This window comes from Eimeria tenella, genomic scaffold (genome assembly GCF_000499545.2).
Source record: "Eimeria tenella Houghton genomic scaffold, Eth_scaff220, whole genome shotgun sequence".
Lineage (NCBI taxonomy): Eukaryota > Apicomplexa > Conoidasida > Eucoccidiorida > Eimeriidae > Eimeria > Eimeria tenella.
In genome coordinates, this window is record NW_013542054.1 from 3,019 (window position 1) to 14,473 (window position 11,455).

General features: G+C 56.0%; 2 protein-coding genes across 2 annotated transcripts in view; both read left to right on the top strand.

The window, feature by feature from the left end:
• The window catches only part of ETH_00032660 (ERYTHROCYTE MEMBRANE PROTEIN PFEMP3, related), a gene marked incomplete at both ends in the record, with an annotated part of 3,213 nt that extends 2,889 nt beyond the window's left edge, over positions 1-324 (top strand). Inside the window, one exon of the mRNA XM_013374693.1 lies at positions 17-324. Within this exon, the coding sequence (XP_013230147.1) occupies positions 17-324 (308 nt within the window). The remainder of the gene's footprint in view (positions 1-16) is intronic.
• A 2,481-nt stretch (positions 325-2,805) lies between these two features.
• Positions 2,806-10,999, top strand: ETH_00032665 (uncharacterized protein; the record flags this gene model as incomplete). Its single annotated transcript, XM_013374694.1, has 8 exons — positions 2,806-3,700; positions 3,876-4,043; positions 4,238-4,741; positions 5,598-5,686; positions 6,191-6,271; positions 6,624-6,965; positions 7,131-7,273; positions 7,435-10,999. The coding sequence occupies 8 exons, from the start codon at positions 2,806-2,808 to the stop codon at positions 10,997-10,999; spliced, it is 5,787 nt and encodes a 1,928-aa protein (XP_013230148.1).
• Between the last annotated feature and the right edge of the window lie 456 nt (positions 11,000-11,455).

The following is an 11,455-nucleotide window of genomic DNA, read 5'->3' on the forward strand; positions in this document are numbered from 1 at the left end:
GCTGCTGCTGCTGCAGCTGTTGCTGCTGCTGCAGTAGGCGCTGCTGCTGCTGCAGCTTCTGCTGCTGCTGCAGCTTCTGCTGCTGCTGCAGCTTCTGCTGCTGCTGCAGTAGGCGCTGCTGCTGTTGTAGCTTCTGCTGCTGCTGCAGTAGGCGCTGCTGCTGTTGCAGCTTCCGCTGCTGCTGCAGTAGGCGCTGCTGCTGTTGCAGCTTCTGCTGCTGCTGCAGTAGGCGCTGCTGCTGTTGCAGCTTCTGCTGCTGCTGCTGACGTTGCAGCTGTATGCGCACGAGCCGCATTAGTGCTGCTGCTGGCAGCGAAGCCGTAAAGGCTGCAGCGGCGAGCTGCAGCTGGTTGCAGCAAGCTAGCTGCATCAAGATAGCCGCAGCTAGCTGCAGCTAGCTGCAGCTAGTTGCAGCTAGCCCTGCAGCTAGCTTGCTGCAGCTAGCTTGCAACAGCTAGCTTGCTGCAGCTAGCCACCGGTAACCAGCTGCAGCAGCAGCCCAGCGCAACTAACGACTGCAGGTACTCGCTTTAAGCGCCTCCAGCGAGCTAGCAGCTAGCTACCAGCTAGCTAGCCACCAGCTAGCCACCAGCTAGCTACCAGCTAGCTAGCTACCAGCTAGCTACCAGCTAGCTACCAGCTAGCTACCAGCTAGCCCCCAGAAAGCCACCAGCTGGCCACCAGCTTTCCACTAGCTAGCCACCAGCTAGCCAACAGCAAAGCGAAGGCCGAAGCAGCTTTTAAACGAGAGTAGTTGCGCTCTAATGCAGCAGCCAGCTAGCTAGCTAGCTAGTTAGCTAGTTAGCTAGCTAGTCAGTTGGCTAGCTAGCTAGTCAGTTAGCTAGCCAGCTAGCCAGTTAGTCAGTTAGCCAGCTAGCTAGTTAGCTAGCTAGCACATTCGTTGGTTAGCTAGGTAGCTAGCTAGATGCCTAGGTACCAACAGCAGCTAGCTAGTTAGCTAGCTGCTGCTGGCTGCTTCATAGCGTTGGGCGCAAGCAGATGGCTGAGGGGGTCGGGGCTAGGGTTCAGGGTTTACAAAACAGGGTTTAGGGTTTAGGGTTTACCAAAACGGCTCCGAGAACGCGCATTGGGCAGCAAGTTGCATGCAGTTGGGAGCTGACCACACGCGAAATCCTAACAGCTGGCTATCTAGCTGCTAGCTAGCTGTTGGCTAGCTGCTAGCTAGCTGCCAGCTTGCTGCTAGCCTGCTGCTAGCTAGCTACTAGCTTGCTGCTAGCTAGCAGCTAGCTAGCAACAGGCTAGCTGCCGCGCATCCAGCCGATAGATGCCTAGGTTAGCTAGCCGCTGGCTAGCCTGTTGTTGGCTAGCTAGCTAGCTAGCTGGCTAGCTAGCTAGTCGGCTGGCCCGCTAACAGCTAGCTTGCCAGTTCAGTCGAAGTTCGCAGGGCAAAAGCGCGGGTAGCTAGTGCCTTGGCGGGCCTTCTGGCAGTAACAGATGGTTTAAAGCTTAGGGTTTAGGGTTTAGGGTTTAGAGTTAGGGTTTGGCAGGGATGCGTAGAGTTCACCAAGTCCTCTTTACACTGCTCTTTGGACTTTCCAGGGTTTATAAGCCCAATTTAGGGTTTAGGGTTTGGGGTTTAGGGCTTGTGAGCTACCCAGTTCGCTGTTAGTTGACCCTTGTACAGGAGAGCTTGTCTCGTACAGCAGCTAACACTAAACCCTAAACCCTAAACCCTATACCCTAGCCCCAAAGGTCCCCCTTGAGGGCTTTCCGGGCCACCCTCCGGGGTCCTCCTGGGGTCCCCTCCGCGCGTTCTGGGGACCCCCCGGGGCCCCCCGGGGCCCCTGGGGGGTTTCCTGGGGGCCCCTCCGGGGGCCCCTGGGGGCCCCTAAGGGGCCCCTTAGGGGGTCCTAATTATGTAATGCTGGATGGGGGGCACCCTAATAGCTGCCTCTCAATGAAGGGGCATTGGAGGCTGGGGTGGAGCAGCGTGAGCGGCGGCGGGTGCTGCCTGGGGCGGGACTTTGGGAAGAAAGTGAAAAATGAATAAATAAAATAATTTAGAATTAAATTGGACTTGATTATTGTAGAATTCGGGGAAGAAGGGGGGGCGCGCGGCGCTGTCTTTTTGCAGTTCTCCGCTCGGGGGGGAAGAGCAGCAGCAGCAGCAGCAGCAGCAGGAGGCGTTGGTGCAGCAGCAAATGGCCAAATTAGGAGCCTTAAACTTTGCAAATTTGTTAATTTTTTTCTTTTCCTTATTTTAATTGGATTTCCTGGAGAAATGGAGGTATAAAAAGCAGCAAAAAGCGGCAAAGGCAGGCAGTTGCGCGGCTGGGTGCCCTGGGCGTTTCCCCTCGGCCTCTAGCGCTGCTGCTGCGGCGTGCAGGCCGTTTTTCGCGGGGTAATAGACTTGTTTTATTTGGCTTTGAATCTTTAGAATAAATGGTGGAAAAAACTGCAAAAATAAGTCCAAATATCCGAACTAATTGCTGAATTTTCCGCAGCGTGGACTGCAGCAAGTTCCGCGTGAGGCCCAGCCCCAGCCGCCGCTGCTCTGCGGCTCGGGTGTCACTGCAGCTGCCCCGCCAAGTCTTTGTTTTCTTTTCTTTTTGCATTTATTTATTTCGAATTGATCCATTTAGGTTCCGCGTAGATCTAAACCCTAACAGCAGCAGGTCCCACTGAGACGCAGCAGCCCCCACTGCCGCTGCAGCGAGCCAGGCCGCATGAGGGTTTAGGGTTTGGCTGCTGCTTCAGGGTCTGGCGCAGCTTGCGGCGCACTTCCTAGGGTTTAGGGTTTAGGGTTTAGGGTTTGGGCTTTAGGCTTTGCAGACATATGCGCAAATGGCGAGCAGCCGCAGGCGCCGCGGGGGGGAAGATGGCCGTTCAAAGAAGAAAGCCAAAAGGCACAGAACTCCTCCCCCAGGGGGCCCCCCGGGGGGCCCCTCCAGCACCTCATTGGGGGCCCCGCCAAAGGGTTCTGCATCTGGGGGCTCTCCGGGGGCCCCTGGGGGCCCCCAGGGGAAGGGCGGGTCAGGGGCCCCCGCTCCCGGGGCCCCCGGGGGCCCCCCCTCGGCGGCCCCCCGGGGGGCCCCCGAAGCCAGAAGGGCCCCCAGGGGCCCCTCCGTCTCCTCTAGAAGCTCAGGGTCTCGCTCAGTGAGCCCTCAGCCTCAAGAAAGGGCCTCGGAGAGTGATGCCTTTTGGGCCAAACAAGCTTCTGCGTGGGTCAGCAGCAAAACTTCAGAACAGGGCCCCACAGCCCTCATGGCCCTCATAGCCACCCAAGCAGCAGTGCAGATGGCAGCAACAGCGGACAGCAGCAGGCCGGGGGGCCCTCAGGGGCCCCGGGGGCCCCTCCACCCTCCCGGGGGGCCCCTGGGGGCCCCCCCGCAGTACCCGGGCGGCCCCAAGGGGGGGCCCCCCCACCCCTACCAGGGGCCCCTCCCCATGCACTCCCCCATGGGCGTGCCCCCTCCCCCCATGGGGCCCCCCATGGGGCCGGGGCCCCTCGGGGGGCCCCCCATGGGGGCCCCCGGCATGGGGGGCCCCGGCATGGGTGCCCCCGGCATGGGGGTCCCCGGCATGGGGCCCCCGCCACCCCCGGGGAGCTTCCAGGGGGGCCCCCCTTCCTTCTTGGCGGGGATCTCTTCGGGGTTCTTGCCAAATGCTGCTGCTGCTCCTGCTGCTGGAGGTGCAGCAGCAGCAGCAGCAGCAACAGATGGAGCCAATGCGCACACAGGTCAGCAGCAGCTGCTGCTGCTGCTCCGTAGCCTTCTAGTTTATTGGCCCCTCATTTAGTTTGCTTTTATTATTTATTTTGTTTTATTTTTATTTTATTCTTATTTTATTTTTATTTTTATTTTAGTTCGCTTCTTCCAACGTGTCTTCTTGCTGCTGCGCGTCTGCTGCTGCAGGAACAGCATCGGCAGCAGCAGCAGCAGCAGCAGCAGCAACAGTCAGCGGCGACTCTGGGGGCCCCCGGGGCCCCAAAGCTATACCCCAGTGGCTCCGAGATGTTGTTAAAGAAGCAAATACAAAGAAGGCAAATAAAGAGGGGAAAGAAGGAGACGAAAAGGAAGAAGGTAGGGTTTAGGGTTTAGGGTTAAGGGTTTAGGGTTTTGAGTGTGTTGTGGCCTCCCAGGGTCTCCATGTGCTGCACTGCAGCCTCTGCGTGCCTTCAGCCCACAACCTTCAGAGATCAGACTCTAGGGTTTAGGGCTTAGGCTTTAGGGCTTAGGGCTTAGGGTTTAGGGTTTAGGGTTTAGGGTTTACGCAGGTGGCCAACTGCTAACTCCCTCTTCCCACGGGGCCAATTCCCCTCGCGAGGCTTCTCCAGGGGCAGTAGTGGGTACTCCTGAGGGGGCCCCCCAGGGGGCCCCCGGGGGGGCCCCTCCTGTAGGGGGCGCCCCAGGGGCCCCCCAAGGGGCCCCCGCGGGCCCCCTGGGAAAGCCCCCGGGGGGGGCCCCCGGGGGGCCCCCGGGGGGCCCCCAGGGGTCCCCTTTGCCCCCTTTGGTGGAGCAAATAAAAGAAGTTGTGACAGAAATTTTGACAACAGTGACAGATGAGATATTTAGAGAAGCAGCAAGAGAAGCAATTAGCAATTATAGAAGAAAGCAAAGAATGGCAGGAAGAACCACAATTGGCTTGAAGCTGCAGGGCTCGCAGGACCAGCAGCAGCAGCAGCAGCAGCAGCAGCAGCAGCAGCAGCAGCAGCCGCAGGGTCTTGGGGAAGCCAGGAGGGAAGACCAGGAAAAAATGAAAGGAGTTCTCAACTGCGAAAGTAAGCAGCAGCAGCAGCAGCAGCAACGGGGCCCCTCTGAGGGACCCCCTTGGGGGCCCCTCTGGGGGTTCCCTGGCCCCTTGGGGGCCCCTTGGGGGCCCCTTGGGGGCCCGCCCCTTCGGGGGCCCCTTGGGGGCCTTAATTGTTTCTTTTGGACTCTTTTTTGCTTCTTTATTTCGTTTTTGTGAAGGTTTTGTTTATGAGAATTGTCTCATTTAAATATCTTCTAAAAGTTTTTAAATTTGTTCTTTTCTGTCTTCAACTCTTTTTGTTTTTTAGCGTATTTAATTCTTCAATTTTCTTTAATTGTCTCTTTTTGTCTTTGGCTTTTTTCATTTTCTTGTTCTATCTTGTCTCCAGTTATTTGGAATTGCCTCTAAACGTTTTTAATTGTTTTGAATTATTTTTAGTTGTTTTTAATTCTTTCAAAATTGAATTCTTTTTAATTCTTTTTTAATTCTGTCAAACTATCTTTGTTGTTTTGAATTCTCTCAGTTGTTCTTTAATTTCTTTTTTTCTTTTTCTCTTCTGACATATATCCGTTCCTTTCTTCTGTCTTCTTTTAATTCTTTTTTATTTTTCAATTAATTTAATTTAATTTTAATTTGATTTTAATTTAATTTTTATTTTTTATTTTATTTTAGTTTTATTTTTTATTTTTTTAATTTCTCCTTTCTCGTTTTCTCTTTTGCACCCCTTCCCTCTCCCCACCCCAACCAATGAATTAGTCCAATTACTAATCTAATTACTTTAATTCAATTAATTTAATTTGATTAAATTAATTAAATTAATTAAATTAATTAAATTAATTTAATTAATCTAATTTAATTTATTTATTTTATTTCTTTTTTTGCAGCTTTGACAGTGGGGGCTTATCGCTGCCCGCCCACAGCGACGCCTCCGCCTGCGGGTCTTTTCAGCGTAACCATTTTCGAAGATGGACAAGTTCGTTTTTGTTTTAAGTTATTTTTAAACAGCTTTTTAAAGAGCTTTTAGAACAGCTTTTCAAGCATCTTCTTGAGCTTTCTAAAACCTTTTTAATGGTGTATTTAAGACTCTTTCAAAAGCTCTTTTAAATGGTTCTTTGGGGATCTTTTGGAGATTTTTAGGCCCTGTTTTTGTCTTTTCATGACAACTTTGTTTCCTTTTTGTTTCTTTTTTGAAAGTCTTTTTTGTTCCTTTTTGAAACTCTTTTTGTTTGTTTCTTGTCTCACCATTTTCCGCCGCTTTTGTGCCTTCTCTGTCTCTTTTTTTATTTTTCGTTTCTTTCTTGTTTCCTTTTTGTTCCTTTTTTGTCCCTTTTTTGCTGCTCTTTCTTGTCTCTTTCCATCCTTCTGATGCTTTTTTCGTGTCATGTCTTCTGCTGCTTTCCATACTTTTGCTGCTGTTGCTGCTGCTGTTGCTGCTGCTGCTGACGCTTCTGCTGCTGCTGCTGCTGCTGCTTTTCAGGAGTTTGCTCGCGTGCCTTTCACAGGGACACATTTGCTGTTTGGCAGCAGCAACAAACTCGCTAACATCATAGACAACCACGTGAGTCAGCAGCAGCAGCAGCAGGAACAGCAGTAGCAGCAACGGCAGCAGCAGCAGCAGCAGTTTTAGCCGTGTCTGTCAGTTTATTAAGCGTGAGGCCTAGCACTAGAAGCACCAAAAACAGCACCTAGCATTCTTCCATACCGGGCAGCAGCAGCCACAGCAGCAGCAGCAGCAGCGGCAGCAGCAGCAGCAGCCGTTTATGGCTGCTTGCTGCTGAGCATCTCCCATCCCTCCGTCCCATTTTGCCGTTGACTTTAAACACTTCGAACCAGCGAGCCGCACGGTAACAACTCGCTGCTGCTGCTGTACTGCTGCCGCTGCTGCTGTGCTGCTGCTGCTGCTGCTGCAGAATAGCGTGGCGGGGCAGCAGTGCGCAGTTTACTTTTCCACGCGGCAGCTGCATCAGCAAGGAGGATGTTTCTTTTTGGTTCCCCTGGGGGGCTCAACTCGTTTGCTGCTGAACAAAAGTGTGCCATTTTTGCCGGAGTCGGTGAAGGCTGCTGCTGCTGCTGCTGCAGCAGCAGAGGCCAGCAGCAACAGCAGCAGCAGCAAACGCCGCAAAAGAAGCCGCCGCAGCACTGCTGCTTTTGCTGCTAAACATAAAGACGAATGGGCCCGCTGGGCCCCGCAGCAGCAAGAAGGAACCTTGCTGAAGCCTGGAGATGAAAGGCTGGCTTTGAATGAACAAAGAGTGCGAAAACTAAATAAATAAATCAAATCAAATAAATTAATTGATTTAATTAAATTAAATTTAATTAATTGAATCTACTTTGGTGTTGTTTTGTTCGTTCTGTTCTTTAATTGCTGTTTTTTGTTTCTTTTGAAATTCTTTTTTCTGTTTTTTGCATTTTTGCAGAGCTGCTTCATCATGGGAGATTCTCGGAGAGTTTACTTTTTGGATTTAAAAGACATGAATAAAAGGCTGCTGCAAAATGCAGAAGGAGAAGCAAAAGAAGATAAAAAGAAACACAAAAAACATAGAAAAAAGCGCAGACACAGGTGCCCCACGCTGCTGCTACTGCTGCTGCTGCTGCTGCTGTTTTTGTGTGGCTTTGTGTTGCCAGAATTTTTTGCATTTCTTATTCTTTTAGCTCGTCTTCTTTGTCTTTTTCTGCATTTTTCTTTTCTTACTTTTGTCTCCTTTTTGTCTTTTGCTTCAGCCGCCACCACCGCCGCAGCAGGAGAAGCAGCAGCAGGGCCAACAGCAGGCGCAGCAGCAGAGCCAGCAGCAGACGCAGCAGCAGAGCCAGCAGCAGACGCAGCAGCAGAGCCAGCAGCAGACGCGGCTCGCCAGCAGCAAGCCCCCGCAGAAGCATGAGCGTGGACCACCCAGAAGCAGCGGAGCCAGCAGCAGCAGCAGCAGCAGCAGATGAGGCTAGCCGCAGCCCCTCGGCGTCCAGGCTGTCTAGGGCGAGCAGCAGACGCAGCAGCAGACGCAGCAGCAGACACAGCAGCAGACGCAGCAGCAGAGCCGGCAGCAGGAGCGAGGCTCACAGCGCCAGCCCTGCTGCTGCACCTTCTCGTGGCAGCAGCCCGAGCCATCGCAGCCGCAGCAGCAGCCGCAGCAGAGGAAGAGACAGTGCCGCAGCAGCAGCAAGTGCCAAGGGCAGCCCCGCTGCAGCAAGCCGCAGCAACAGCCCCAGCTCAATCAGCAGGAAGAGCCGCAGCAGCAGCAGCAACGGCAGCAGAAACGGCCGCCGCTCTGTATCTGCCATCAGCAGCAACGGCTGCCGCAGCAGGAGCCGCAGCAGCAGCGGGAGGAGCAGCAGCAGCAGGAATGCAGCAGCAGAAAGCAACCCAGCAAGCCGCGCCTCCAGCAGAGCCAGCAGAGTCAGCAGTAAAGCTCTAAGTGTTGCTGCCAGCAAGGCTAGCAGCAGCACCAGCAGAGGCAGCAGCAGTAGAGGCAGCAGCAAAAGCCGAGATGCTGCAGCAGCAAAGAGCCCGGCCAGCGGCGCCTCCAGCAGGGCCAGCAGCAACGCGCCCAGTGCTGCCGCTGCCAGCAGGGCCAGCCGCAGCAGCAGCAAAGGCAGCAGCAGACGCAGCAGGAGCCGCAGCCGCAGCAGCAGCAGACACTCAAGCAACAGAGAAGCCCCCAGCAGGAGCCCCAGCCGCAGCAGCAAGCACAGCGCGAGCCGCAGCCCGAGTGCAGCAGCAGCAGAAGCAGCAGCAACAAGCAGGAGCCCCAGCGGCAGCCGCAGCAGCAGCAGGGAGAGTGCTGCTGCCAGCAAACGGAGCCACGGCAGCAGGAGCCCCAGCGGGAGCGCTGGCCGCCGCAGCCGCAGTAGCAGACGCAGCAGCAGCAGCAGCAAACGCAGCAGCAGCAGCAGAAGCCGCAGCGGCAGCCCGCAGGCCAGTGCGAAGGGCAGCAGCAAGAGCCGCAGCAGCAGCCCAAATGCCAGCGCAAAGGGCAGCAGCAGAAGCAGGAGCCCCAGCAGCAGAAGCGAAAGGAGTGAGGGCGGCAGCAGCAGGAGGAGCCGCAGCAGCAGCAAGAGGAGTAGCAGCAGCAAAAGCCGCGGCAGCAGCAGCAAAAAGAGCCCCAGCAACGCCAGCAAACGCAGCCGCAGCAGCAACAGCAGCAAACGCTCCAACAGCCCCATGGCCACAGACCAGCCGGATGGCAGCAGAAGCCCTGGCGGCGACAAGAGCCGCAGCAGCAGCCCCAGCAGCATCAGCAGCAGGAGAGGCCGCAGCCGCAGCAGGAGCGGCAGCGGCAGCAAGAGGAGCCCCGGCGGCAGCGGGAGCGGCAGCAAAAGGTCCACAAGCAACAGCAGCAGCGAACGCAGCAGCGGCAGCAGAAGCCGCAGCGGCAGCAACGGCGCTGAAGGCAGCAGGCAGCACAGCCCCAGCGCTGCCCGCAGCAACAGCGGCAGCAGCAAGAGAAGCAGCAGCAGCAAAAGCCGCAACAGCAGCAAGAGTCGCAGCAGCAGCAAGGAGAGCGCTGCTGGCAGCAACAGAAGCCCCGGCGGCAGCCGCAGCAGAAGCAACAGCAAGAGCCCGGACCCCAAAGACAGCAGCAGCCGCAGCAACAGCAGAAGCCGCAGCCGCGGCCGCAGCAGGAGCCGCAGCGGCAGCGGCAGCAGAAGCCGCAGCGCCAGCCCCAGCAGCAGCAAACGAAGCCCCAGCCGCAACAGCAGCAAACGGAGCCCCAGCCACGGCAGCAGCAAGAGAAGCCGCAGCGGCAGCGTAGCAGCAAGCGGCAGCAGGAGCCCCAGCCGCAGCAGCAGCAAACGGAGCCCCAGCAACAGCAGCAGCAAACGAAGCCCCAGCAACAGCAGCAGCAAAAGGAGCCGAAGCCCAAGCGGCAACGTAGCAGCAAGCGGTAGCAGGAGCCCTAGCCGCAGCAGCAGCAAGAGGAGCCCCAGCCGTAGCAGCAGCAAGAGAAGCCCCAGCCGCAGCAGCAGCAGCAGCAAGGGCCGCGAAAGCAGCAGCAGGAGCCGCAGCAACAGCGCAGCAAATGGCAAGCGAAGTGCCAGCGAGGGCGGCAGCCCCAAAAGAGAAGCAGGCAGCAACAGCACCAGCCGCAGCGGCAGCAACAGCAGCCGCAGAAGCAGAAGCGGCAGCAACCGCAACAGCCGCAGCAGCAGCGGCAGCAGAAGCCGCAGCGGCAGCCCCCAAGCCAACAGCAAGCCGGGCAGCGTGAAGGGCAGCAGCAGGAGCAGCAGCAGCAGCAGCAAGAGAAGCAGCAACAGGGGCCGAAGCAGAGAGAGAAGTGCGAGCGAGAGTCCAGCAGCAGCAGCAGCAGCGAGCAAGAGCCGCAGCAGCAGCCGCAACAGCAAGAGCAGCCGCAGCAGCAGCAGGGCCAGCGAAGGCAGCAGACGCAGCAGCAGCAGAGGCAGCAGAGGCTCCAGCAGGCGCAGCAGCTCCCCAGAAGCGACGGACAGGAAAGCAGCAGCAGCAGCAGCAGCAGCAGGGAAGAAGAGCAGCACGAAGAGTGAGGGCAGTGGAGGACGCGGCAGGGGCCGCAGCAGCAGCAGCCGCCGCCGCAGCAGCAGCAGCCGCCGCCGCAGCAGCAGCAGCAGCCCGGAATCAAAGAGAGAAAGAAACAAAAAGGGAACTAAAGGAGCAAAAGAAATAAAAAGAAATTCCAAAGAAGCAAAAAAGGATGCAAATAAAGAAACAGCAAAAGAAGCAAATAGAGACACAGGAGAATTCAAAAAAAGAAAAGTCCCCACACCCGGAAAAAGCAAAAGACAGGCTTCCCCAGGGCCTGATGCTGCTGCTGCTGCTGCTGCTGCTAAGAGCAGCAAGGGCAGCAGCAAGCAAGCAGCGGAAGAGCCGGAGAAGGGCGGCAAGAGACACAAGACCCCCAAAGACGCTCCTGCTGCTGCTGCTGCTGCTGCTGGGGCCAGCAGCAAGCAAGCAGCAGAAGGGCAAGAGAAGCAGCAAACAGCGAAGGATGAAAAGGGAAGAAGCAGAAAAGAAAAGAGCAGCAAAACAAACGGCAAGGAGGCCTCTAAGGGGGGCGAAGACGCAGCAGCAAAGCAGCAGCAGCAGCAGGAGCAGCAGCAGGAGCCCAATACCCGAGCGAAGCGCAGCAGGAAGGGACAGGAGCAGCCAGCGGAGAAGAGCAGCAGCAAAGAAAGAGAGACAGCAGCAGATGCAAAAGAAGACAAAAAGAAAAGAAAAATAGAGACAAAAGACAAGAAGCAAAAGGAAGCAGCAGCACATAAAGAAGTAGCAAAAGACACAAAAGAACCAGCAGCAAAACGAAAACGCGCACGTTAATCCTGCAAGAATGCAGCAGCAGCAGCAACCGCGCAGCAGCAGCAATGGCGAAGCAGCAACGGTGGCACTGCAACAGCTGCAGCACTGCAGCAGCAGCCGCAGCAGCACCGGATCAGCAGCAGCAGCAGCAGCAGCAACAGCAGCAGCAGCAGCCTACGCATTAGTCAATTTGTGAGTGCAAGATTGAGTAGTGCTGCTCCAGCTGCTGGTGCGTCTCCTTGTCGTTTTTAGGGACAGTTTAAAATTGATAATTGCAAATAGCTCCCGAGGAAGTGCTTCTGCTGCTGCGAGGGAGGCCAGCTGCAGCAGCAGCTGTGCGCTGGCAGCAGCAACAGCAGCAGCAGCAGCAGCAGCAGCAGACGGCACAGCAACACGTCGCGCGATCGTGGCAGCAGTCCTGCAGAAGTAGCCCTGCAGCAGCAGCACTGCAAAAGAAGCAGCAGCAGCAGCTGCAGC